The sequence below is a fragment of the Aquila chrysaetos genome, chromosome 20 (assembly GCF_900496995.4).
Source record: "Aquila chrysaetos chrysaetos chromosome 20, bAquChr1.4, whole genome shotgun sequence".
Taxonomy (NCBI): domain Eukaryota; kingdom Metazoa; phylum Chordata; class Aves; order Accipitriformes; family Accipitridae; genus Aquila; species Aquila chrysaetos.
Window position 1 is genome coordinate 4,875,603 of NC_044023.1, and position 25,556 is coordinate 4,901,158.

General features: G+C 53.9%; 3 protein-coding genes across 7 annotated transcripts in view; 2 read left to right on the top strand and 1 right to left on the bottom strand.

Annotated features, from left to right (window-relative positions):
• Positions 1 to 612: 612 nt before the first annotated feature.
• Positions 613 to 4,515, bottom strand: LOC115333251 (outer dense fiber protein 3-like). Of its 3 annotated transcripts, none has more exons than XM_029995946.2 (6): positions 3,909 to 4,515; positions 2,893 to 3,093; positions 2,574 to 2,675; positions 2,094 to 2,215; positions 1,525 to 1,665; positions 613 to 709 (listed from the first exon to the last, which is right to left on the bottom strand). In XM_029995946.2, the coding sequence occupies exons 1-6, from the start codon at positions 4,138 to 4,140 to the stop codon at positions 623 to 625; spliced, it is 885 nt and encodes a 294-aa protein (XP_029851806.1). In that variant the 5' UTR covers positions 4,141 to 4,515; the 3' UTR covers positions 613 to 622. The 3 variants fall into 3 exon arrangements, with proteins under 3 accessions (XP_029851806.1, XP_040974735.1, XP_029851804.1); XM_041118801.1 differs by lacking the exon at positions 613 to 709 and having other exon boundaries at positions 849 to 1,665; positions 3,909 to 4,034; positions 4,122 to 4,515; XM_029995944.2 differs by lacking the exon at positions 613 to 709 and having other exon boundaries at positions 852 to 1,665.
• Positions 4,516 to 6,724: 2,209 nt separating this feature from the next.
• LOC115333257 (PHD finger protein 7-like) lies at positions 6,725 to 9,942 on the top strand. The gene is made up of 10 exons (XM_029995954.1): positions 6,725 to 6,760; positions 6,887 to 7,010; positions 7,344 to 7,435; positions 7,529 to 7,618; positions 7,898 to 8,022; positions 8,255 to 8,524; positions 8,746 to 8,859; positions 9,012 to 9,130; positions 9,314 to 9,461; positions 9,660 to 9,942. The coding sequence occupies exons 2-10, from the start codon at positions 6,968 to 6,970 to the stop codon at positions 9,940 to 9,942; spliced, it is 1,284 nt and encodes a 427-aa protein (XP_029851814.1). The 5' UTR covers positions 6,725 to 6,760; positions 6,887 to 6,967.
• Positions 9,943 to 10,327: 385 nt separating this feature from the next.
• RNF123 (ring finger protein 123) overlaps positions 10,328 to 25,556 on the top strand; it is a 52,938-nt gene continuing 37,709 nt past the window's right edge. Inside the window, exons 1-13 of one of the 3 annotated variants that reach the window (XM_029995903.2) lie at positions 10,328 to 10,429; positions 12,834 to 13,027; positions 14,090 to 14,174; positions 16,712 to 16,791; positions 18,211 to 18,308; positions 19,511 to 19,565; positions 19,885 to 19,970; positions 20,739 to 20,825; positions 21,354 to 21,421; positions 22,325 to 22,450; positions 23,169 to 23,283; positions 24,117 to 24,221; positions 24,345 to 24,470. In XM_029995903.2, the coding sequence (XP_029851763.1) occupies positions 12,946 to 13,027; positions 14,090 to 14,174; positions 16,712 to 16,791; positions 18,211 to 18,308; positions 19,511 to 19,565; positions 19,885 to 19,970; positions 20,739 to 20,825; positions 21,354 to 21,421; positions 22,325 to 22,450; positions 23,169 to 23,283; positions 24,117 to 24,221; positions 24,345 to 24,470 (1,113 nt within the window). In that variant the 5' untranslated portion in view covers positions 10,328 to 10,429; positions 12,834 to 12,945. The other 2 variants (XM_029995904.2, XM_029995905.2) reach the window with 2 other exon arrangements.

The window sequence follows — 25,556 nt, forward strand, 5'->3', positions numbered from 1 at the left end:
TCTGCGATTTTTGGCTCCTCCACCGGCTCCATTTACTCTGTCTCCATCGATGATAGAGTTGTCCCCTACCTCTGGCCATTGGCAAGTGGGGCAGCACAGGAGTCTTTCCTGGGCCCTGCGCAAGAAGGTGCGCTTTTATAAGGTGACCTGGAGGACGCAACCATCATCACGTCTGTTGGATTCTTTCTCCTCAACTGTCGTCGTTCTGGGGACTTGCCTGTGCTATTCAGCCCACGGCGAGAGGTCACGCCGAGCGGCTGTGTTTCTGGCTGCACCCTGGAGAGAAGCCGCCCGTGTGCACTGAAATTGGGGTGCCGAGGCGGGCTGTGTCCTCGGGGGCAAGCCTGTGCCTGCGGGACGCTCGGCCGTGGGGTGAGAGCGTGTGGGGAAGGGCCGGACTGCTTTCACGGGGCAGCGTTTAGCTGCGGTCAGGTGAAACGGTGCTGTCAGAGCTCTCTGCCTTGCTTGCGCTGTTGATCTCGCTGCTCTCCCCTCGACCTCGTCTTGCAAGGTTTGGCTGAGGCACAGACACAAAATGGAGACGGCCGATCGTCCTCACCCTCGCGCACCCCCTCTCGCCACAGCTGAAGCGAACAGACCAGACCTTTGCAGGTGTGTTGTTTTATTGCAGAGATAGTAGAGGAGTTGTGTAGAGGGAATGGCGGAGTCCAAAAGTGGGAGCAGGTGCCTGGGGCTTGGTCAGTGTCACCTGGAAGGGGAAAAGCGAGAAGAAAAAAGGTGACCGTGGTGCCTTGTTCGCAAGAAGACTTTTGTCTTCGGCGAAGGCCGTCTGGCATAACAAGTTGATGGCCGCGCATTTGCCGTTTGCCGTGCACTGCTGTGTGCGTGCCTGGGCACCTTTAGCTACCTCCCCCTGTGCCAGTGGCGCACTTGATGGAAACCTCCTGTGTGATCAGGACATTTCTAATGGTCTGCTGCTGTTACTGATTGGCATTTCTCCCTTTTTGGAGAGGCATATAAAGGCAAGAGAAAAAAAAAGAGTTTAGGGGCAGGTAAAATCCATCCCTCGAGTGTTTTCAGAAGGCCGCTCAAAGCAAAGAGCTTGTGTCTGACGCAAAACGGAGCGACGTGCCCACTCCGTCTGGCAGGGCAAGCTCATGGCTGGAGCTGAGATGGCACTGGCACTTGCTCCAAGTCCAGAGCCCTTCTAGCTCCAGCCAGACTTTGCTAGATGCCCCTGCCCTCCCAGCTGATCCCCCCTGCATGAGAAAGGTCTGCCCTTGGCTCTGCTTGTCCCTTCTGCAGCAGCATGTCCTCCTGCGGAGCTTGTAATGTGCGAGCATGTGTCAGCATTGAGCGTCTGAGCTAGTGCAGAGGCAAAGATGTGTTCTTTGGCCTCCCTCTGCTCGGCTTTGGGCCAAGGCAAGGGAGCAGGCCTGCTGTCCTGCGGTTTGTCACTCCAGTAAGGTGGTCTGGAGTTCTGAGAAGCCCCGTTGGAAGGGGGAGATGCTGAAGGGCTGGTTGTTGCAAAGCAGGGGAGGAGAGGCGGGCAGGCTGCCTTACCTTTCCCGGGCAGTAGTCTGCCGGTCCTGGCTTCACTCTTGTGTCGCCTCCAATTCCACTTTTGCTTCCCATCGTGTACGCGGGAGCCCTGATTTTGTAGGTGTCCACTTCCACCTTGGGGAATGCAGCAGGACCTGGCGTCTGTAAGAGAGGCAGGGAGGTTGTTGGGTACAAAAGGCAGCAAACAAGAACAACAAAAGTTGATTCTTGCCGGGTGCCCACGCGGGCTGCGCTAGTTGAGCTGGCTGGCCAGAGAAGTGGCGTGAGAGGCATGGAGCGATTGGAACAAGGGCCCCTCCTGTTCCCCTGCAGAGAGGCAGATTTCGCAGAGGAGAGGGAGATTCCCATTAGTGCCAATGAGTTTTGCCCCACCAAAACTGCTAGTGTCGGAAAGCGAGGGACTGCGGGTGTCGGCGTTGCTCTTGGCAACAGGAGAGCCACGGGACCCACGGCTTCTGGGGTTTTGCTGCTGGTGCAGGGAAGTGGGCGCGAAGAGAGGCTGCAGCAGGCGTCGGGGCCCTTCGGCCCTGAGGAGAGCAGCTGCGAGACAGCAGAGAAGCGTAGCTCACCTTGGCGAGGTCTTCAGCAAAGCCGTTGTGCTTACTCTTCCCTTTCATGGAGTAGCAGGGGCTGGCGTGGGTGTAGGCTGTGTTGGGTCCCACCAGCCTGGGCAGGGTGTAGGTGCCAGGACCTGGAAGGGGAACGGGAAGAGAGCGTGTGTGAGTCCGGCGGGGAGAGGAGCAGCGCCTGGCTGGGACAGAAGCAGCCTGACAAGCCTGCTGCGAGGAGCTTGAAGGATGTCTCGCCCCTCTCCCAACGCCTCCGTCTTTTGTCGCACGCGGCGTGTGCCGGCAGCTCCAAGCCCGAGTTGCCGGTTCTTTTGTGGGATGGGAGAAGCTGGTGCTCCAGGACATCAAGCAAGCTCGTCAAGAGACCCTTGCGCCCCGCTGCGTAGGCTCTTCGCTAGGCCTGTCAAAAAAGCTGCCCGGCAGGTTTTCCCTGGAGGACACGCGGGCTGCAAGCGTGTGTATTTCCCCGAGTTCCCTTACCTGGAGTTTCATTGGTTTTGACGGCCTTGTGCTGGAAGGCCATGGATGGCGCCGGCGCGCATTTGTAGAGGTGTTGGTTGGCCTTGTCGGTGGAGTAGTCACCTAGGGAGAAGCAGAGAAAAGCAGGGAAGCTGGGCTCTCTTCCTCAAGCCAAAGAGGAAGGGTCAGGAGGAGGTGCTCAGCCATGGTTGCCTTCTGTCTGGAAACCTCTGAAGCTCCTTCGGGACGCGAGCTGATGGTGTTGTGCCCCGGTAGCACAGGGCAAAACGGCAGGCGTGCTTGTGTCGCCTGGAAGAAGTGCTGGAGAAACGGTACTCACTTGGTCCAGGGGTGACCTCGGTCGTTATCTTGGGAAGTCCGCCCATGTGCTGTGCCGGAGCCACGTACTTCCCGTTCCTGGTGATGGAGGGCTGGACGTAGTACCGAGGGCCCGGAGAGCAACTGTCTGTGCCGGGAGGTTTGGCCCTTTGAAAAGTGTACGCAGGGGCTTTGGCTTTGGTGGGATTGTGAACAAGGTAACCTAGGAAGAAAAGCCTGTGAAAGGACACCTGCCTGCAACTCCATATTTAAAGCTAGTTTCTAAGTGGAGTAGCTGGAGTTGCCGGCCTCAAGAATTTCCCTTCCTGTGTGGTTTTTGTCCTCCAAGAATGATACCGGCAGGCCAATACAATGGTACAATGACTTCCAGCAAGAACAGTGTAGGCACTGTGCAATTAATCAGAATAGCACCAAAATGCAATTGTGATGAAGTATTAAATCCCCAAACAGTTGCTACGCTAACTTAAAGCAAATGTAAAGATCGCCTCTCTCACGTTTTGCTTTCCCGCAGCCCCAGTGGGAAAGAAATGGAAACCTTACTGCTATTATGGAGGAGGAGGAGAAGAAGGTGGTGAAGGAGAAGGTGGTGGTGAAGGAGAAGGTGGTGGTGAAGGAGAAGAAGAGAAGATGAAAACGGGGGAGAAGAATAGGAAGAGAAGATGAAGTAGAATCGGAGAAGATGAAGAAGGAGGAGAAGAAGAGGAGAAGAAGAAAAAGAAGAGAAGAAGAAAAGGATGAGGTGGGAGCAGCAAGTTCGGAGCAAAGACAGAGAAGAAGCTTCCTCCTGTGCTCTCAGGGGTTAGGGTGCTGCTACGGCCACCGCTGGGCTCAGCAGAGTCCGGCAGCTCTTTTCCCGGGCTTTCCCCGGAGCAGCCTGGGCCTTCCTCTGGCCCGCCTGCCTCCTTGCTGCAGCTGAGAGCATGGAGGCTTGGAGCAACGGGGAACGGAGCCGTGGCTGCTTGTCCCCCAGAGGCAGTGGATGTATGTGGTGCACCCCGCTTGCGACGGTGGTTTTACCTGTTGTCCCGGGGATCGAGTACTTGGGTCCCGGGCTGGTGAACTGGGCCATGATGGGGCCGCGTGGGCGATGAGGTCTCCAGGTGCCCACCCAGGCTCCGTCCACGTCGGAGGTGGCTACCGAGCCTACGGCAAGAGCGGGAGAGTTGCCGAGGGGCTTCCCTGGCGGAGACCCGGCGTGAAACCTCCCCGGGAGGAGCAGCAACGCTTCACCTTTCTCCGCCTTGGCCATCGGACTGGGTGCGGATGAGCTTGTCGCCCGCTGCAGCTCTCGGTCGCAGAGCACGGCGAGAGCGAGGGCAGGCAGCGATCGCGCAGGAGAGGTTGTGGTCTCGGCTGCCAGGTGGCCTTGGGGAGAGGCCTCGGCTTGTCACGGAGACGCCCAGTGACGTCATAGAGCTCCGGGTGCCTGTCGTATGGACTGTTGCATCATACGGCTGACGGGGAGCTGGGGACGTCCAGCTGGCAGGGCCAGACCTTGATGAGGTCTGCACGGCAGAAACATGCAACGAGGGAAAAAGTGATGTGATTTCTGTGTTTAATCTGGCAGCCTTGTGTTCTTATACTGTTGGGCTGACATAATAATATGAACGTAGCTTTGAACACCTGGAACTTCTTTCCAGCTGGAAAGCTGCCCGGCAGAGAAAGACCTGGGGGTGCTGGTTGACAGCCGGCTGAATATGAGCCAGCAGTGTGCCCAGGTGGCCAAGAAGGCCAACAGCATCCTGGCCTGTATCAGAAATAATGTGGCCAGCAGGAGCAGGGAGGTGATTGTTCCCCTGTATTTGGCACTGGTGAGGCCGCACCTCGAGTCCTGTGTTCAGTTTTGGGCCCCTCACTACAGCAAAGACATGGAGTTGCTGGAGCGTGTCCAGAGAAGGGCAACCAAGTTGGTGAGGGGCCTGGAGCACAAGTCTTAGGAGGAGCGGCTGAGGGAGCTGGGGCTGTTTAGTCTGGAGAAAAGGAGGCTGAGGGGAGACCTTATCGCTCTCTACAACTACCTGAAAGGAGGTTGTGGTGAGGTGGGTGCTGGTCTCTTCTATCAAGTAACTTGTGATAGGACAAGAGAAAACTTGTCCACCGAACAAGCCCACCAGGACTGGACCCCTCGGCTGACCGGACACCTCAGCTGACTGAACCAACGCTGGATGGACCCAGGACCGGGGAAATCTTTCTCTCTTCCTTTTTCTCTCTCTGTCTTCTTCTCTCTTTCCTTTTCCTTTGCCACAATCCCTACACCTCATCCGTTTCAAGATAGCCTTTTTCTTGACTCCTAGCAAAAGCTCCCCGTTCAGCCAGGCCGGTCATTTTCCTTCGCGGTTCGACTGGCGGCACATGGGAATGGCCTGGTCCCGAGCCATTAAGATTTCCTTCTTAAAGAATGTCCATCCCTCCTGGACCCCTTTGCCCTTCAGGACCGTCTCCCAAGGGACTCTCTCAGCCAGTGTCCTGAAGAGGCCAAAGTTTGCCCTCCGGAAGTCCATAGTGGTGGTTTTGCTGACCACCTTCCTTGCCTCACCAAAACCTGAAAATTCTATCATTTCATGGTCGCTAAGCCCAAGACGGCCTCCGACCATCACACCTCCCACCAGTCCTTCCTGGTGTCACAGGTGAATTAGTCAGAGAAGTCACCGTCGCCGTGGGCTTAACTCAGAGGGTTTTATTAACGATGAAGCGATGATCAAGTGGTAATCAATCGATGATCGAATGAAGATCACGTGGTCATCAAATGGCGATTAAGCGATAATTGAATGGTAATTAGAATCACAGCATCATTTAGGCTGGAAAAGACCCTTAAGATCACCGAGTCCAACCGTTAACCTAACACTGCCAAGTCCACCGCTAACCTGTGTCCCTAAGCGCCACACCTACACGTCTTCTCGACACCTCCGGGGATGGCGACTCAACCGCTTCCCTGGGCAGCCCGTTCCAGTGCTTGACAAGCCTCGGCCCATCGATCCAGCCCGTCCAGATCCCTCTGGAGAGCCTTTCCAGCCTCCAACAGATCAACGCTCCCACCCGCCCCCTCCGAAGCTGCCCCACAGCCACTCGCGGTTTCCTACCCCACCACGGAAAGGCTCACGCTGACTCTGAAAGGCAGTTCCTTGCCACGGAAAAAGGCCGTTTCTGCCGCGACTCCCCAGCTTGCGGTCCCACCGCTAGAAAGTTCCGGGGGGCGGCACATCGCCAAAGCGCTGAGGAGTCCTCAGGCCCTTGTTGGGCCACCTGAGACCTCAGGCCCTTGTTGGGCCACCTGCGACTTCGCGGTGCCGCCCTGAGGTGCCGTGCTGTGCCCCGGCCACCCACCGCCTCTGAGCGGATGGCACGTGCGAGCCCAGGCCAGGCTCCAAGGTCGCTCCCGTCCCCTGTGCCGGGGAGCCCGGCACCGGAGGCAGTACTTGCGACGCAGCCTTACCGGTGCGGCGCAGAGGGGAAGGATCGCCTTCCCCGACCTGCTGGCAGCGCTCCCCGTGCCGGGGGCAGGAGCGCAGAGTTCCCTCGGCCAGGGCTGGAGCCCTGGAGTCGCGCTGCCCCAACAGCACCTTTCGGCCAACAGCGTCCCCCTCGACGGCTGCCCCGGGGGACCCGGCATCGGACTCTGCCCTCGCCGCAGGAGCGGCCGCCCCGGTGACGCGGGTGCCGAGGGCTCGGGCCCCCGCCTCGGCACTTCGCAGCCACCCCTGCGAGGCGGTGGCCGCCTCAGAGCGGGCGGCAGGTGGCCGAGGGCGTCCCTGCCCGTAGTTGGGGCGCACGCAGGCCAGCGGTGCTGATGTCACAGTGGCCACCGTGACCCGCGGGGGCAAGCCCACAAGAAGGAACGCTGGGCACAGGCCGTCCGTCAGTGCGAGCCGGTGAGGTGAGGAGAGGGCAGGGGAGGGACGGGGCTTGTGCGGGGCTGCCGAGGGAGGAGGGGGGCCCCAGGCCTCGGGGCGCTGGGCCTGTGCCGCAAGCTCACCCGCCTCCGGCTTCTCCCTCAGAGTCGGCAGAGGAGCGTTTGGAGGAGACACCCGGCGCTGCTGGGACAGGGACTCTCCGAGCGCTCGCCGTTGACGTGCGCCATGTCCGCGAGGAAGCAGACGGCCCCCGACTCGATGGAGCAGGGTGAGAGCAAAGCAGCCCTCCCGCAGCGTAGCAGAGGGCTTGTCGGGGCGGTCAGCGTGGGGCCGAGAGCGGTGGCAGGGGGAGGCAGGAGCTCCCCGAGCACCCCGGGGCAGGGCCCCTCCTGTCCTCAGCCAGCGGGGCCCAGGCTGGGCGGTGGGCACCTGCTGGGACCCCCGTGCCTGCAATGCCCCCTTCCTCTCCCAGGCCTCCAGCCCTGCCCATCAGCCAGCTCGGCAGGGGCAGAGCAGGCCCTTGGGGGCAATCCCTCAGGGACGCTTCCCCCGGCCCCGCAGAGGTGCTCGTTCCCACTGGCGTTTGCTCTCTCCCCTCCAGCGTGCCTGCTGTGTCGCCGGGCAGAGGCTGACCCGGCTCTCTGCGGGGACAAACTGGAGAAGCGAGGGCTCTGTGCCCACGTCTTTTGCCTGGTGAGTTACGCCGGGGCTCCCTCCAGCTTGCTTTCCGACAGGCAGTCCCTGCCACGCTCTCCTCAGCAGCTCCTCCTGTTTTCTCTACTGCAGTTTTTTGCCAACAAGCTTTTTCAGCAACGGAGTAGGGATGGGGTTCGCCTTGAGGATATTCGACGTACAATCGCGCAGGCAGCGCAGAAGGTGAGCGCCTGACAAGACCGGGGAGATCTGTGCCGGGAGACGTTTGCGGGAGCCTAGCCCAGACCCGAGAAAGAAATCCCAGCCCTTCCAGCGGGCTCTGGGACAGGAGTCTCGCTCCCAGCAGCTCCGCAGAGGCTCTAGCACAGGAGCCTCGTCCGACAGGCGCATCTGCAGGGTGTGACCCAGCAGCGGCCACATCCTGCGCCCTGCCCGGAGGCGTGGGGCTGGCCGTGGCGGCCCTGAGGCTGCCACTGATGGGGGCTGCTCTGCTCTTTCCAGCACTGCTTCGTCTGTGGCGAGAGCGGGGCCGCCATCTCCTGCCGGGAAATGGGCTGCGACCGCAGCTTCCATCTCCCCTGTGCCGTGGAGGGTGGATGCATCACCCAGTTCTTTGGGCTCTACAGGTAAGGACAGCTGGCTGCCACAGGGGAAGCTGCTTGCTTTCAATTCTCTTCCTGCCAGCATCAGCCAAACAGGGAAGGAACCCGCAGTGACATTTCACAGCAGCCAGTCTCAGGCATAGCCACAGCTAGGCAAGGTGTAGGGCTCCTTCACACCTCCTCTCCCCTCCTCGCTGCCACCTGGGGAAGGAGCCAGCGCTTCTCCCCTCGCCCATCCCTTTCCTCTTGCCCCCAGGGCCTTCTGCTGGGAGCACCGCCCAGAGCAGGCAGTGGAGGCGGCTCCGGAGGAGAACACCACCTGCCTCATCTGCCTGGAGCCTGTGGGGGAGAGAAAGTCCTACAGCACCATGGTGTGCCCAGCGTGCAAACACGCATGGTTCCACAGGGGCTGCATCCAGAATCAGGCTATCCACGCTGGCTTCTCCTGCTTCCAGTGCCCACATTGTCAAAATGAATATCGATTCCTGATGGAAATGCTCACCATGGGGATCCAAATCCCCAGGAGGTTGGTATTTTTTCTTCACAGCTCAAAAGTGAGGAGGGTGCAAGAGTTGTGCCCTGCCAGGGGCTGCCTCAGCAGTCCTGGCCCTCCGCTGTCCCGCGAGTCTGGGCTTCAGCTTCACGGCGGGGCTGGAAACAGGGCGGGGGGGGCGAGCAGGGACACCCTGCATCTCCCTTATGCCGGGGCAGCAGGGGCTCATCCATTTTCCCTTCCTTCACCAATAGAGGACCATCATGGGAGGATGATGGTGCCTATGAACAATTATATGAGAGGCATAGCCGCTGCGATGCCAGGGAGTGCCTTTGTCCAGGAGGCAGGGAGCAGGCAGAGGAAGAGGGGTAAGTTGCCAAAGCTGCACCCTGGGGCTCTGTACGGGAACGCCGTCTCGCCAAGGGCTCGAAGCGCAAGCACTGAGACCGAGAGCTCGGCCGGACAATCCCGTGCTGCGGTCACTTTGTCCTCACAGCCGTGAACCCGTTTGCTTCCCCAGGCCCTGGCAACTGCTCCTGTGCTGCTCCTGCGCTGCCGAGGGCACCCACAGACGCTGCTCCTTCATGAAGCATAGCACAACTAGTTGGGAGTGCGACGTGTGTGCTGGCCTGGGCACCGGTAAGAGGCAAAGCACCCGGCTGCCCCTGGGCTGGGGCCAGGGGCCAGGCAAGGCCTGGCAGCGGGAGCCCAGGGTGGGCCTGGCAGAGCCTCTCTGCTCTAGGACGGCTGGGGGCACCGCTCTGGCCTATCCTGCCCCGGGCCTGGGGGCCGTGCCCTTGACCTTCCTGCTTCCCCTTACAGCCTCCAGTGCCAGCTCGGAGCTCGCCGGCCCCAGCGCTGCCGGCCAGGCAGGATCGGGGCCTTCCCATGGCTCGCCGGCACCCGACACCAGCAGCCCCAGCACTGGGAGCCAGGTGGCATTCGGGCCACCCCACGGCTCCCTGGCACCGCAGACCAGCAGCCCCGGCAATGCAGCATCAGGGCCGTCCCAAGGCTCCCCAGTGCTTGAGGGCAGCAGCCGCTCCAGCCCCCCTGGGCCCGACCGCGTGCGAAACAGCTCCCGCTTCCAACGCCGGGCCCAACATCCCTACAGCCGGCCCGGAAGATGCCACGACAGGAGCCGTGCGCCAGCACCAAGTGCTGAGAGCAGCACCCCCAGCCAGGCGGCGCTGGGGCCGTCCCACAGCTCCCCGGCACCCGAGACCAGCAGCCCCAGCACCGCCAGCCAGGCAGCATCGGGGTCCTCCAGCGGCTCCCCAGCGCTCGAGAGCAGCAGAAGCTCCAGCCCCCCTGGGCCCGTGCGGGTGCGAGACCGCTCCCGCTTGCAACGCCGGGAGCAAAACCCCTACAGCCGGCCCGGACGCCGCCGCGGGACCAGCCGTGCGCCATCCCCGAGCGCTGGTCCTGATCCCCCTCCACCCGTACAATAAAGTTGGCCGTTAATCTCTGCGCTGGGACATTCCACGCTCATTCGTCGGCTTCCTCCTCCTCCACCTCTCCCTTTCTTGGGGGGCAGCCTTAGGGGCTGGGCCCAGAGCGTTGTCTTCTCCCTGGCGGTTGGCAGCACCTTGCCCAGACCTCCCTCCTCGCGGGCTGGCCTTGGCCGGCTGCCCCGCGCCTTGGCCGTGGGCTTCGGGCCTCGCTGGCCCCGCAGCCTGCTCGGTTGCCCCGGGGGAAGTTCACGCCCACCCCCGGGACCGGGGGTCTCTGCCCCTGCCCCCGAGAGGGCGGCCCGGCCCGGGGCGGCCCGAGCGCGGAGCGCGTCCCCCGGCGCGGCACGGCACGGCCCGCCCGGCGCTGCCGCCCGTCTCCCGGCAACGCGGGCCGCGCCCGCCCGCCCGGCATGGCCCTCGCGGCTCGCCGTAGCTCGGCGGCGGTGGCGGCGGCGGTGACGGCGGCGGCGCGGCCGGGCCGGCGGTGAGTGCGGTCGGCCGTCGGGCCTGGGCCGCCCTTGGGTTCCCCGTGCCCGGCCCCTGCCCAGGCCCCGGCAGCGCGGGGCCCCCACTGGGCCCGAGCCGGGGGCTGCCCCTTCCTCCGCGGGGCTGGGCGCCGGGCAGGGGGGTCTCGGGGAGTGTCGTCCTGTTTTGGGGGGGAGGCGCCTGACTGGGGGTCTTTCCGCGCCGGGCAGGGCTGTCTGGGCTTTGGGGTTCGTGGGCAGGCGTAGAGGCGACCCGGGGTTTGGGGGTGTTTGTGGGGCACGGAGGGTGCCGCCAGGTTGGGGGGGGGTGTCGGTGGCTGCAGGGACCGCCGCCCAGTTTCGGGGGTGTTTCTGGGTTTGGGGGTGTCTCTGGGCTTGGGTCATGCCAGCAGCTTAGGGGGTGCTGGCGGCTGTGGGATGTGCCTGGTTTTAGAGTCGTTTCCTAGATTTGGGCTACGCTGCCCGGTATTTCTGGTTTGGGGGTGCTGCCAGGTTGGGGGTGCCACAGAGACCTGCGCTTGTGATTAACGCAGCGGAGTTTCCCGAGCGGCGCGGGGGCCTCTGCCGCCCGGCTGGCTGGCTGTCTCCCTGCCGGCTTCATCCCCGCTGCCCTGGCGAGAGCGGGAGGGCTCGGTCGGCGGCTGCCGGATGAAGCTGTGTTTGCTGGCCCAGCTCTCGGCCTCCTCGCCTGCCTCCGGTCGGCTCAGTTTTAAGATCTGGCTTCGCCCGTGTTGTTTATTCAGCCCTTCTGCTGGAAGCTGCTTGTCATTGCCCAGAGACGGGAGTTTAACCCGCGGCCCGGCACAGAGCTGGGTGTCTTTGCCGGAGCTGCTGGGGCCAGTTTTGTGAATCGCGCATGGGAGCAACGAAGGGGCAGATGTGTGTCCCCCTGCTCTGCCCTTTCTCTGACCTGTTGAAAGCAGCATCTGCTCCAGTGGAAAAAAACTCTGGCACTTCAGCAGTGCCAGCAGTGCATCTCGTACAGTGCCCGCATGGCCGTGCTGCACTCTCTGCCTGGGCATTCAGGCTGTTTCAGCAGCGCGGGTACCAGGCCGGCCACCCTTGGGAAGAGCTAGGGGCACTCCCCGCCATCCTTGGGCGTTTTTAACTTGTGCTGACAGAGGTGAAATCATGTCTCTAGTATTTAGAGTACTTTTAGGGTAGTACACATTGTGCTGTCTGCTCTGCTTTGGTAGTAAATGATGTGTTTCTGTTTATAGTTTAATTGTTTATTCCTTGTTTTGAGTCTCTGATGCAGATCGTTCAGGGCCATTGATCCAGGCTGTTTTTTGCTCTGTTCCTGTGGTTTCACTCGGCAGCGCTACAGGAGGGATGCCAAGCAGTGCTGCTCCACTGCTGGATGCTGGGGTGGCCCTGAGGAAAGGGGCGTTAGGAAATCCTTTCCCGAGTCTAGCTGAAGCTCAAGTGATCTTTTGCCAGTGGAGTTGCCATGGCACTTGTGTCACTTAGCAAGTTCACTAACTTTTCTTGGGTTCACCTTAGTTTCTGCTCTCTACGAGACTGCCAGCAAGCATTTAATTCCCGCAGTCTTTACTCATGTTGCATCTTCCTGTCGCAAAGCAGTTTGTCAGATGGCTGTCTAGTGAACGAGAGCGACTTCCAGTGATGGTCAGCTATTGGGGCAATCAGAAGTAGAAGAGGGCTGTAACCTAACATTTTGAAGCTGGATGGAACTAGCAACTTGAATTTATTCTTTTTGTCCTGGCACATGTCAGATCAGCTCTGATAGCATTCTTTGCATTCTAGTGATACCAGGAAGGGTCATGAATCTTTAGTCTCATGGTAGGTTTTTACCTGTAAACACTTCTGCGTACTTCTACCTGCATCTGCTTTTATTCCTGTAAAACCGACAGCTGGCTCTTTTGCTTTGTAGTCAGTTATATTCTTTTGTAGTCCAGTTCATCTGCATTTGTCTCATTCCTTCTCCCTCTCTCTCTGTTTTGGATAGTGGAATAATCTAATAAACTTGTTAAACGGAAGATTAACCAGGTGCATATTCCTGTCTTAATGAATACAGCATGGGAGAGAAAGGCAGAAGTGTCTCATCAGGACATGAGTAGAAGTGCAATGTGGTTGCCAGTTTCGGCGGTGTTTGGCAGTGGTGGTAGCCGTGGCCCTGTACTGGCTCAGTGTTTCTGGCTCAAACTCGGTGCAAAGGTTGCCTGTGTTTCTGGCTTGGTTCTGCCTGTGCCTTTGGTTGGAGTGGGGTCTATGTGGTTGTCTGGAGTGTGGCTTAATGCCTTGTCTACTTTGGGAAGATTTTGAGCTGTTGGACAGGTGGGACTGAGAGCAGGGTTGGCAGGAAGTTGGCTTTGGGCTCTCGTATGATGTTGTTAACACAAGGACTCTGGCTATTTTTTGGCTTCTCCTCGTTCAATCCAGGTACATCAACCTCCAAGAAAGGGAGAAGTCTAAAGGCAGCATCCTCCCCAGCAAGTTTTGTTTTAGGCGTTTGTCCGTCTTATGTCCGCTCTGGAAGTGGTGCCTGTGAAGAATGACGTCAAGAGGTGCTGGGACTACTTTCTCGAGGAAGAACTACAGGCTGAGCACTGAGCCAGAGAAGTCCAAGGTCACAGGTATGGGCCTGTATGTGCCGTGTAAAAGCAGGACCACTGTGGATCGGGTGAGCACCTTTTGCCTCACTTGAGATCAGCTGCCTTCCAGTTGCAGTTACCTTGCTGATGTGAGGTGTGGTGGGGCTGAAACTGAGTAAATCCCTGAACTGAGATGAGATTTTGGGAGGGATGTTCCTGTAGTACTAAGGACTCCAGAAGCTCATGTCACAGTGCCCTTTCTTTGGCACACAGCCCTGCCTTGTGAGGCTGGAGAATGTCGTGTTGCCTGCCTTTGTCCCATCTGATTCAGGGAGTTCCCCTTCCAGGATTAACAGTTTGTCAGGTTCTCAGATTAATCCTTTTCTGGGAAATTTTGGTACCTGCTAGGCAGTCTGTTTCATTTTGGGCTCACTAATCCAGCAGAAGTGTGCTTATGAGACCATAAATCTGGCATTTGAGGGCACTGTTGCACCCAGAAATAAAGCATGCTGCATCAATGTGACACAGGATTGTTTTGCACGATGAAAGCTAAAGTGAGGCATACATCATTAAAGAGGACTGTGGGTTAGATGACATGAGCTGCATCTGCAAACCTTTCTATTTCAGCATCTTATAGTGCAGTTAAGAGATGGAGGTACTTAAAATGTCCCAGGTATGAATAGGACATCAGGAATTGCAATACTGATAAGACTTTTTATTTTTTTTTTTTTTTTTTTTAAATGAAATTGGATTCCCACCTCTGGCTTTTGAAGCTACTTTATCTGGAATTAGTACAGCAGGATTCCTGAGGATGTAGTTCCACCTGTGGAGACCAATTTATAGCCTCCCATTTTCTATTGTAGAGCAGCTCAAATTGGAAAGAGCCCTTGTTGCGGAGATGCACCCCATAATGCTGGACTCTTGGGCTGCTAGTGAAGACAGTAAGATGAAGAATGACTTCTTGAAGCTGTGTTTTCCACTGTATTGATCTGCAGACTTAAACATCATCTTCCCATAGTTAACAGTTTCTTGTTTGTACATGAAATTAATGTTTGAGTTTACCTCCTGACTCCCTAAGCTTATTTCCTTTCTGTTTTACACAAGGGATTGTGAACAGCAGGCTGCTGAATGATTATCTGCATCGCGTCTTTACCAATGCTGATGGGAACCAGCCTGCAGCTGCTTACAGGTATCGGACTTCTTCTCATTCACTAGATGGCAAGCGATGCTGTATCAGTCGCCAGATATACAGCACTGCGGTGAAAGGAAAGATCTTTTAGTGCCACACAGTGATCTTTGTTAAAAGCACAGCAGCCCCGTGTTACAGAAATGACTCTTAGGTCTTGTCCTTTAATGGCTTTTCCAAATTGCAGGGCTTGCTAGGAAGGATTCTTCAGAATTTTTTGCATGAAAAACCCCATACACAAAATCACTAGGCAATATTTCTGAAATAAATAGGTAAGTAGGCATTCACCTTATTATTCCTGTTCCCTCTTTACTTGTAAGGAAGTGCAAAATGCACAAGTTTTAGGTACAGGAATGAAAAATAGGTTGTCAGTGCCCTGTAAGCTTAAATCAAGGCTATTACTGATATATGGAATGTCATATATTTCTCAGGCTGTGGAACTGTTAGTACTTTTATTATTACGAGTCACCAAAGGAAAAGAAACAGAAAGTTCCTGGTTAGTGTCTGTTTTCTTCTATTTGTTTTCAGTTCTCCTTCATCTTGTAGCCCAGAAACTTGTAGCTGTGGATGAGAAAAATTTCCCTTGCATTTAGCTGTTTTGCCGGAGGCAAGTCAGACGGGTTCAGGGCAGGTACGAGTGTGGTAGAGCAAGGCAGGCGTGTAGCTCCTGCTGGTTGGAAGTGCTGCAGAGTGGCTGGGGTCACATTCCACGGGCTATACTTAGTACTGCCTGCTCAAATGTGAGCTCAGAGCTGCTAAAAATAGCTCTTGGCCCTCTCCGCTCTTGGTGAGCTAGGGTTATGGCGAGGGAGTGCAAAGTGGGTCGTGTTACTTTGCCATGAGCTCTCCTACCAGCATGCCTTGGAATATTCCATCTACCTGAGCATTTTGGTTTTCAGTATTTCTAATTTCTTTGCCTGGTGATTAATGACTTAAAAGCACAGAATTGATAGTTTGTTGGACTGGTCTCTGTTTTTTCCCTGCCTTCCACCCTTTTCCCTGGACTTTGCTATTTGGTAGAAAGCCCAGCAGCAGTCAAATAGGTTTTGAAAATAACATTGGCCATATGAGAGCAACTTTTATGGTATGACATCTTGTCTTCGGAGGCCTAAATTCCTCATAGAGGAGCTCACTGCAGACATCTCTCTGGCTGCCTCATGCTCTTCTAACCTCCTTCTAGAACTCCTCCTCCATGCTAGCTGCTGATTAAGCTGCTTTGCTGAAGCCATCCTCTCTCATGCCAACCAAAACAGATTCTTTGATTCCACTTCTGTGCGTCTTCACATCCATCAGGCTTTCAAAAGGTCTTTCACCACAGTCTTGGGGAAACCCCTAGTCCTGGAGAAGTGGGAAGTTGTTCCACAGATGGCTTTGGAAATGGGAAGCAGGGATAGGAACAACTAGCGACTCTCACAGTAAAAGGAGGTCCTGCTGGGGTCCCTCAAAGACCTGCAACATGACCTGTGTTGTTCTGTGTACCCTTGGGAGACTTGGAAAGGGAGAGAGCATGAGGGGGAAAGTTTGCTGCTGTTACAAAGCTGTTTAGAGCAATGTAAGGGTAAGGTGGCTGTAACAGTGACTGGGTAGGGAAATGCAAAGTAATGTACTGAAAGGGGAACAGCCTCAACATTGTGCATAAAATGATGGGCCCTGGGCTGATTTTTACAGCATAGGAATGAGATTGGGGTGGGAATACTAAGTCAGAAAAAGAAAGTAGGAAATTAGGAATTGTTGGGGAAGGCATGTACGATAAGGAAAATCATTATGCCACTGAATAAATTTGTGGTTCACCTTCGTCTCGAGTATCATGACGTTCTGGTCTCGCCAACTCCAAAAGGGTATTTTAGAGCTGCAGAGGTTTTGAGGAAGGGTAAGAGCAAGTCAGATGTATGGAATGGCTCTTGTACAAGAAACAGCTAAGTAAACTAGCTTTGGAAAGAGAGAACTAGCGGAGGGCAGTATGAGAAAGTTCTCTAAAATAGTGGCCCAGAGGGTGTGCATGAGAGACTTCTCCTCAGTGTGAAAACAAAGTGGTTTTGGATGTTGTCAGAGAGAAGATGCTGGGCTAGCCTGACCTTTGTCTGAACAGCTACAGCTGCTGGTATGGTCTTCTCTCTTCTTTTATATTATGAAATACTTGGGGGAAAAAAAGGATCCTGACTTATGCTGTGTTTGTATGATGCTGACTGCAGCGAAGTCGTGGTCCACAGTTGTTGGTAGTACAGCTGGTTTCTTACTGCCACTGTACCGCAGTACAGTTTTCTTACTGCCACAAAATACTCCTGAGAAGACTGAAGACTTTAAGATCCTTTGTTAACTACTTCGCCTATTGACACTATATTTGGTCCTTGGTTCATTCATTGCCCCAACACGCTGGGCAGCAAATTCCTCGGGTTCATGACAAGAAACACAGATCGACAGAACTTCAAGGTTCATGTCTCACAGCACAGGACTGTGCGGACACAAATGTCTGGGCTGAAACTCTTTAAAACTTGGAGATGGAGTTTTCTGAAGAGTTCCTGTGCATGTTTATTCCCTAGAAAGCACCTGACGTTCCAGAACCTGCAGGAGCACCTTGATCGATTGCTAGCAGAGGAGAATGGCTCCGAAGACAGTCGAGGTAGGAGGCACTGAGTGTCTGTCCAATTTTTGCTGCTGCTTGTGCTGCCTAATTGGGAGGACAAGTTGTATCATGAAAGGCAGTTCCCTGAGTGAGCGTTGTTCTGCCCTCCTGTGCTCTTAATTTGTCGTACCTTTAAATCCTGCCTGTGAGGAGCTCATCAGTCAGCCCTGGAGCAGGTCTGCTTGCAGATGGAGGAGGCATATTTCCAGGCGAAAATGCCCAGAAAAGCAGGTTTGGGCCAAATGTTGGAGATATTTCACTGATAATGATATGCTGAGCCATTGCTGTGACCAGCAGTGTGAAGTGCTATCCTCAGTGGGAAATGCAGAGGCTTGTTGTCAATTTTTACATACTGGTCCCCACTGTAGGTATTCACTTTAGGCCTCAAGCTGTTGCCTGTACTCTTGCTAGCGTCTGTTTCCCTGAATGAGTCAGGATGTGGCAGGATACAACCTAGATCCTCTCCTAAAAAGAATCATTTTTCTTGCTGTCCTAGTTTCAGCTGGGATAGAGTTAACTGTCTTCCTAGTAGCTGGTAGGGTGCTATGTTTTGAGTTCAGTATGTGAAGAATGTTGATAACACTGATGTTTTTAGTTGTTGCTAAGTAGTGTTTAGACTAATGTCAAGGGTTTTTCAGCTTCTCATGCCCAGCCAGCGAGAAAGCTGGAGGGGCACAAGAAGTTGGCACAGGACACAGCCAGGGCAGCTGACGCAAACTGGCCAACAGGGTATTCCATACCATGGGACGTCCCATCTAGTATAGGAACAGGGGAGGGGGGGGGGGGAATCGCCACTGGGGACTAGCTGGGTGCCGGTCAGTGGGTGGTGAGCAATTGCACTGTGCATCATTTGTACATTCCAATCCTTTCATTATTGCTGTTGTCATTTTATTAGTGTTATCATTATCATTAGTTTCTTCTTTTCTGTTCTATTAAACTGCTCTTATCTCAACCCGTGGGTTTTGCTTCTTTTTCCTGATTTTCTCCCCCATCCCACTGGGTGGGGGGGGAGTGAGTGAGCGGCTGCGTGGTGCTTAGTTGCTGGCTGGGGTTAAACCACAACACTTGCTGGCTGCAATCAAAGTGTGATATGTTGGCCAAACATTTGGCTCAGAGTTCAGTCTGGTGTTTGAATTTTGCAAAAGCAAAATTTTCGGGCGATGTGGAAAACTTAACGTATGACCTGAATGCTGCCTAGCTAAGACCTTGTGTGTTGCTGTGAAAACTTCCTTTTAAATCTTGCTAGTGTCTCCTTTGCTGCGGTTCTTATGGTGTAACATGGGTAACAATATTTTAGTCTTCCTCCACTGTAGCAGAATCCAGGTGCTGTTGTAGCCTAGCTGGAGGCGCTCATCAGGTGTACTGTTAAATCCTGCATAACTTTCCCTAACAGGTTTTCTGCAACTCTTGTTTCAGATCAGGTAGTAGAGGGCCGGCTTGGTCCCTCTACTGTGGTGTTGGACCACACAAGTGGTTTTGAGGGACTCCTGCTGGTCGATGATGACTTACTTGGGGTGAGTGTGATGCTGGGTGCAGCAGAAAGTGGTCTTTTGGGACTAAAAGCACTTTGGGCTTCTTGGTTTGTTCCTCATAACAGATCCCTGTCACTGGCTTTGTAGCATGTTGTAAAGGGAGTCTACCCAGAAAGCTGCAGGATCCTGGAGGAAATGAGCTCTCCTGGGAAAAGGTGTAGCAGTACCCCTCAGTCTCAGCAAGCTCAGAGTGGAGCTGCGAGGAAGTGAAAGGATTACCCTGGCCCAGGGGCTCACTGAAGAGCTTCGCTAAGCAGAGGAAGGGCCAGCAGCCAGCTTTCCTGTCCCTCCCTCCAGCAGACTGCCTCTTCCTTCCTTCCTTCTGCTCTTCTCTAATGGTGGCAAGAGACTGAAGCTGAAGCTTTCCTTTCTCCTTTGTTTCCCCTAGCTCCCTGCTTGCTCCTTAGCTGATGTTCCTCATGCAGAAAATCAGCTGAAAGAGTCCACTGGAGTTTAATGCTTTCCTACTTCAGTATTTTAATTTCTACACTCCTTTCACTCCTTCACTAAGTGTGCACATCCCGTGCTCCTGTGCTCATTCCCTCCTTAATCTGTGTATCCTTTTTTACCTCTACCAGAGGAGGCTGCCCTGGTCTCCCCTTTCCCGTTAACCACCCACTATAGCTTACCTTGGCTGTACCTAGAACTTACCTTCATATCGGATCAGACTGGCTGGCCTGTGAATTCCTTGTTGCTACCTTCATCTCTTCATGGTCTGTCCTGAGATTGAGAGAGTCAGGATTTAATAGGGTTCAGTTTCTGGACAGCATGTTACCTGCTAGTCCTGGGTTTTAGTCTGGGCACCCTGAATCCATAGTTTTGTTCTAACTTGTCCAGGATTCAGACATCTTTCCTATATGATAGTCACTTTTGTATACCTGTCACAATTCACTGGGAACCTGTCTGTCACCACGTTGCCTTTGTACTACTGTCATGCTGCATGCTTCACGGGGGTTTATCAAGTACAGATGAGCTGTGAGGAGGACCTGGATGGTTCCCCAGGGCCTGTTGGCTCCGAGTACAGCTGCTGGGATGGGGAAGATGTCCTGTCTCTTCCCTACACTGTGCTTGTGAATAGCTCTCCATCTCGCTTTGGTTTTGAGGGCTAGGGTGGAGGGAATGGGTAGGGCTGAGCAAAACTGTCTTTTGTCTAACTTTAAAATATCTTTTGTTTGTTGGTCCAGGTGATTGGCCACAGTAACTTTGGCTCCATCAGGGCCACAACATGTGTGTATAAAGGTAAGGAGAAAAGCAGGCTTTGAGAAAAGACCCCAGAAAGAGTGTGTGAAGAGTTACACAACTAGAAAGTTCTTGAATGCGCTGTAGTTCCAGACCTTGAGCCCCCTCTTCCCCAGTTCATCCACTGGCTTTTTCAGGAAGTCAGAAGGATGAAGGATTGTGTGATGCCGGAGTGAAGAGGTGGGAGGGGAATGCTGGGGCTGTCCCAGAGCGCCTTTGTGTGCCACATTCTTTTCTGCAGGAGCAGTGTCAGGTTCTGCTTCTCTAACAGTGAGCCAGGTGGCAAGGATTTACTGTGTGGCATCTCTTTTTCTTTCAGGGAAGTGGATTTACGAGGTGCTCATCTCCTCCCAAGGACTCATGCAGATTGGCTGGTGTACTCTCAACTGCAGATTTAATCAGGAGGTAGTGTAACTGCTGCATGTGGCACAGGGCTGCTCTGTGTTCCTCCGCTGCTTTTTAGGTCAGTGTGGAGCATCACACTGGTGCTGTGCTCCTGCCCTGCTGGCATTTTGTGCCCTGCACACACACTGGAAATACTAGGTCTGCTGTTTTAAAAATCTTTACTAGACTCTCTGGTCTGTGTTCACAGAATGGCGCACAGCATGAGAGCCTTACACACTGGGTGCGTTGCTGTGCTCTTGCTGCATGTAGCCACTGCTATGTGTTGACTTTCAGGTGGCGTCTTCTCTGAAGAGTGTGTGGGTCTGCAGTGCTGGCAGCCTGTCTCTTAGGATGGCCCTCAGCAGCTGGTGCTACGGGGCTTTTTTGCCCAGGAGAGGCAGACCCAGACCAGCTCTTCTCAGGCACCGGGTGGGATGTTTGATGCTGGGAAGGGATGTCAGCTGCAGAGTTTCACTAACTTGCCACTCTGCAACATGTGAGAGGGGAGGTGATGGGCATCCTGGGGGGCTGCTTTGACAGAAGTTGGAAGTGTAGGATGCCAGTACTCTTCTTCTGACCAAAAATGAGTAGGGAGTGGTGTACTTCTCTGAATCAAAGATCACAGGCCACTAGATGCACTCCTAGAGTGAGGGCTTTTCCCAGGCAGAGCATGCATGCTGTCAGCTGCTCTCCCTGTCTGCTGGTCTCCCCCTTAAAGCTGCTCTCGCAATGAGAGGGATGCTGTATGGTTGTTCTGGTCTGAGTCACCTCTTTCATACTTCGGTGCAGGAAGGAGTTGGAGATACACCAGATTCATATGCATATGATGGAAACAGAGTGCGCAAGTGGAACGTGACTACTACCAACTATGGCAAAGTGAGTAGCTGTCCTCCCAGGAGTGGGATGTAGAGTAAGGAGAAGAAAGCAGGTGGCTCCTTCTGCTCACTGGATTCTGCTGGGCCTTGTGAAATGCCCTCAGGCTGTCCTCCCTGCTTCGGTCTGTTCTTGGGAAGGCTGTGTGCCAGCAATTGTTTGTACTTTAGGGGTGCTGGACATGCTATGTGGGTGCTTTGTTTAGCAGCCCCAGCAGACCGATTCCCAGCATAGTGCTGCTGTTGGTCTCTGGAAGGCTCTGGTTCTCTGTAGCATGTCAGAGGATGGTGCAGTGTTGGGACAAATACATGTTTGATCCTGTGCATGTTCCTAGTGCTAGAGGGAAAAAAGATTTCTATCAGTGGCTTATGTGCAGCTTCCAGAAGTGTCTGGAAATGCTATGTGAGCTGCTGTTAGAATGAACTCTCTTCTTCAACCCTGAATCACAAGGGGTTGTTTGGGTTGCAGTGTTTCTTCTGATGTGGGAACACCTTGGATATATGTTTAACCTTTTCTCTCCCTTTACTGCAGTCTTGGGCAGCAGGAGACATCGTCAGCTGTCTGATAGACCTTGATGAGGGCACCATTGCTTTCTGCTTGTAAGCATCTTTGCCCAGTTCCCTGCTTTTTTGATGTCTGTGTGTAACATAAAGGTTTCCTCATTGTTCAGCAGGTTGCCGAGCCCTATTTCTGCCCTCTCCCCTTTAAGTTCCTTGGTAGTTCCAGCCTTTGCCTTTCTGCTTTGTGTTCAGAAACCATCTAAATGGGCTGTTGAGTCTCCTAAGTTCAGGTGAGAGCAATTGGCAGAAAGACATTCAAGCTGCAAAGCCTGTGTAAACTTTGCTAGGATTTTGAAGGGGAGGGCATCTCGTGATGCTTAATACTACAGTTGGCTGAGCCACACATTGCTTTTGTGGTCAGTGTAGACCTTGCCTGTCCTAGATTGACAAGGAGCTCTGGAAAGGCTGATAAATCTCCAGCCTCCAACTGCTGTGCACAATGAGCAGAGGCCAGCCTGAATAGAAATTGTTTCCTGGCCCTAAACTACAGCCTGTGACAATTCAGCCAGAATGAAAAATTGTTAGATGCTCCATGTCATCTTTTAGAGATGAGTAGATTGAGAGCATTAACCTTCTATTTCCACCAACATCAAGCGGATGAGGCAAAAAATGTCCCCTGCCTTTAAAATGTCCTGCTGGTTAGTTATCCCGTAAGGATTTGGGTCGCCCTTGAAGCTGAGTAGGCTCTGCATGTTGTGCAGACTCCAGTGCCTTCCTGTGCTATCGTATGAAAATGGGAGTGCTGCTGTGCTTCCCATGGCTGCTACTCAGCAAAGCTGTGACGTTTGCATGTGTGCCAGGTTAAGAGGGACAAAAGGCATGACTGACTGATGTGTCTGTGTTGGCAAGTTGCTGGGAGGGGAACGCAGATACCTGGATTGCCCAATTGACCTCAAAACCCTCCTACTGTGACTAAAGTCTTGTGGGTTTTCCTTCTTTCAGGAACGGCATATCTCTGGGAACCGCTTTTGATAACATCACAAGGGGTGCTGGAATGGCTTACTTCCCTGCCATCAGCCTCTCATTCAAGGAGTCTGTTGCTTTTAACTTTGGAAGCCGCCCACTCCGATATCCTTTAGGTGTGAAGGGAGAAGAGCCTGTCCTGAGACCATCTTTGGAGGCTGTAGAATATACATACCTGACTGCAGTTCACTTTCTTCTGTTGGCACTTGTGTGCAGAGCAGGGTCAAGGAGAGAAGAACCAGATACGCTCTCAGCTGGAGTAGAACTGCAGGGCACACAAACATCAGTGCTGGTCCCTGATAGTTTCTGAAATGAAATTTGGTTTCAGCTCTGAATCAGCAGCTACTGCTGCAGCTGGGGGCTGCCTGTTGCCTGGCACTCAGATCCTGCAAAGATTTCACTCTCCAGTTTTGGAAACCCCAGTGCTGCCATGTTGCTGAGCCTCTTGGCCACTGGTCTCTTCTACCTCCAGCTGTATGGGACCTCTGACATGGTATTAGCGTTGCCTGCTGCATTCCTGTGCGAATGTGAAACCTGCAGCTCCTTGTCAAAGCAGTGCTGGGTGTGCCTGTTGATAGCTGTAGTGGAAGCTCCTGTCAGTCTTTCTGATGAGAGCAGAAGTATGGTGTGAAATACTTGCTGCTTGCAATATTGAGGAAGTAGAGACAAGAGCTTGTGGCTTATCATCCATTTAGAAGGCACTGTGGCTTGAACTGTGAGGCACGCGTGGGTGTAAAGTAAAATAGAGACACAGTCTTTTCCTTGCAGAAACAAAAGAAGTCCTGAAAGGATCAGATTGCATTTTACCTTAACACTTGCCTACTTATCCAGTGGAAGGTTACCACCCCTTGCAAGATCCTCCAGTTGCAGACCTAGTGAAGGCTCGAAAGCTGTTAGGCTACTTGAAGAATGTGATCCATATCGGAATAGATGTGACGGTAGGCTAATGTTACTGGGTGGATCTGTGGGGCACCATGCTGGGAAATGTGGTTCTGCACTTCTCAGCACATGCTGGCAGCTCAGATGTTTCCATACACCCAAGAGGCTAAATGCTTGCATGGTTTTGCATGGGGCGTGCATGTCCCTGGAGCTATTCGGCTTGCAAAGTGGGATTCCTGATAATTCCAGGACTTAATTTAAATCATACTGGGCTTTGTTGTTCTCAGTGCTATGAAGTTTCATTGCCAGTATGCAAGAGGTGATGTTTGTCAGGGTCAGAACTGCTGGATTTGATTTTCAAGTCTTGAAAAGACCTTGTTTATATCCTAAACTTTTTACTGATGTCGTGGTGCAGTGATGTGATGAAATTCTGGCAGGTCTGCCTTGAGAACTGTCTTGGCTGTGGCACTGTTTGCTGGAAACCATTTTTTTTCCACTAGGGTGAGAGATGATCTGTTTATGCCCAAAGCATAGGGAACGCCATCTGCTATGGTCTTGACTTGAATGGAGGCCTGCTTTACTAGTTGACATCCTCTGTAGGGATTCCCATTTACAAATTACCGTGTACACTTGAACCCTTTTGGAAAAACATTGTCAAGGTGTGTGCGTGCAGGTGGCTGATAGTGACTGACATCTGGACTGCACTACAGCTCTCCAGAGGCATGGACCTGGCTGCTTTGCCATCCTAAATTCCCGTGCTCAAGGTTTTTACTGAAATCAGGCATGGGACAGCAAACAGTGGCTGCTCCAGGCCTCTGATTCATTCAGTCGTTGCTGTATGGCTGGATTGGGCTGGATCCAAGCCGTGTGTTTTCTGGGTTTGTCATTGCAGGAGGGGAAGCTGGTGGAGAAGGACACGTCCATGTGGCAGCTGCAGGGAGAACCCACAGTGTTGATTACATTAGCCCACATCTTCAACTATTTCTCCCCTCTTATGGTGAGTTTTGCCTTTGCAAGCTTCTGTAGGTGCCTGTCATGCTTGCAAGGGGAGGTAAACCTCAGCTTTCCCTGGGAAGTGACTGCGTCTTGGAGGACTGTTGACGTGGCTCTCTGTCTGCAGTGCAAGGTGTACCTGGTGGAAGATGTGCTCATGACCTTCCTGTTGAGCATCCTTGAGCGAGGAGGGGCAGTGGAGGCCCATCCCCTTATTCAGCAGCTGCTGGATCTGATGTGGCTTCTTATGGAGGTGAGTTGCTAGGGTGCTGGTTCCTCCCCAGTGATCACAGGGAGACCCTGGGAGGTGCTGAGGACAGGAGCCTTCCCTAGAAAATGCAGGTAGTGATCAGCTTCTTTCCCTTTCTGGTGACAAGATCCCTTTTTTTGTGGTAGACTGCCCTCTCACCTAGCTCATCTGGCTGCTGCTTCACAGCTGGGGAATGAGGGTTGAATGCGGCGTAATTGGTAATGGTGACACTGGCAATGAGCTAACAAGGCATTTCTAAGCTTCTCCTACTGCTAAAGGAACTCGTGATGTTGAATAACTTCCTGCTTCTGCGAACATCAAATTTATCAATAAGAAATGAGTTGGTATCTGGGATGTTGTTAATGCTTATGTGACTGTGGAGGTCTTAAGTGCTGCCATGTGCCCCAAGAGATCGATCAGAGTGTGCAGGACTGGGGTGGAAATGAGCACTGCACTCACCACCTCCAGCACTGCTGGGGAAAAACCTCCTCCAACTTCCCATGCCCCTTCCTGTCCAAGCTGGATGAGGTCACTCCTTCCTGGGACACTTATTTGAGGCAGCCTTTGCTAGCCACTGGGAAGCTGCTGCTGCTGGAGTGCTGGGGTGGTTACACAGAGCCAATCGCTGCCAGGGATCTGCTTGGAGACAGCATGTCTGTCCTTTGTGGTAACAATTAACAGATATGGGCACTGGCCCAGCCAGCTGTCACAAAAAGTTTAACTGAAAAATGTCGTGACCCCCTCAGGCCCTTCATCTTAGAAGTGAAGCTGAACACCTTGGTAGGACTGCTGTGTTTGTGGAAGAGTTGGCTCTCATCCTGCTGGTTAGCTATGAGTTGGACTCAAAAAGACAGACAGCTCTTCCATCATCACATTTACAAAAGAGTAATTTCCTTCCTTTCTGAGTTGGTTCTGCCAACACTGTGTGTTGCATAGGTTCAGGGGAGACGGGGATGGGTGACTCAGCCCAACTGAATAGGACCTGGGACTTTGGCTTTTTTTAGGTGACTTTTGGCTTGGTTTTACTCTTCCAGAGACTTGTTTCCCTGTAGCAAAGTGATGGCACCAGCTTCTGCTTGGACTCTCTCC

What these genes read in the sequence shown, in the direction of transcription:
- LOC115333251 (XM_029995944.2), bottom strand. Translation starts at nt 4,140, where the DNA reads ATGGCCAAGGCGGAGAAAGGTGAAGCGTTGCTGCTCCTCCCGGGGAGG. An exon ending in CTCGATCCCCGGGACAACAG is followed by an intron (nt 3,094 to 3,908) that starts GTAAAACCACCG and finishes TTTTCTTCCTAG; the next exon opens with GTTACCTTGTTCACAATCCC. An exon ending in TTGCTGAAGACCTCGCCAAG is followed by an intron (nt 1,666 to 2,093) that starts GTGAGCTACGCT and finishes CCTCTCTTACAG; the next exon opens with ACGCCAGGTCCTGCTGCATT.
- LOC115333257 (XM_029995954.1), top strand. Translation starts at nt 6,968, where the DNA reads ATGTCCGCGAGGAAGCAGACGGCCCCCGACTCGATGGAGCAGG. An exon ending in CCCCGACTCGATGGAGCAGG is followed by an intron (nt 7,011 to 7,343) that starts GTGAGAGCAAAG and finishes TCTCCCCTCCAG; the next exon opens with CGTGCCTGCTGTGTCGCCGG. An exon ending in CCCCACGGCTCCCTGGCACC is followed by an intron (nt 9,462 to 9,659) that starts GCAGACCAGCAG and finishes AAGTGCTGAGAG; the next exon opens with CAGCACCCCCAGCCAGGCGG.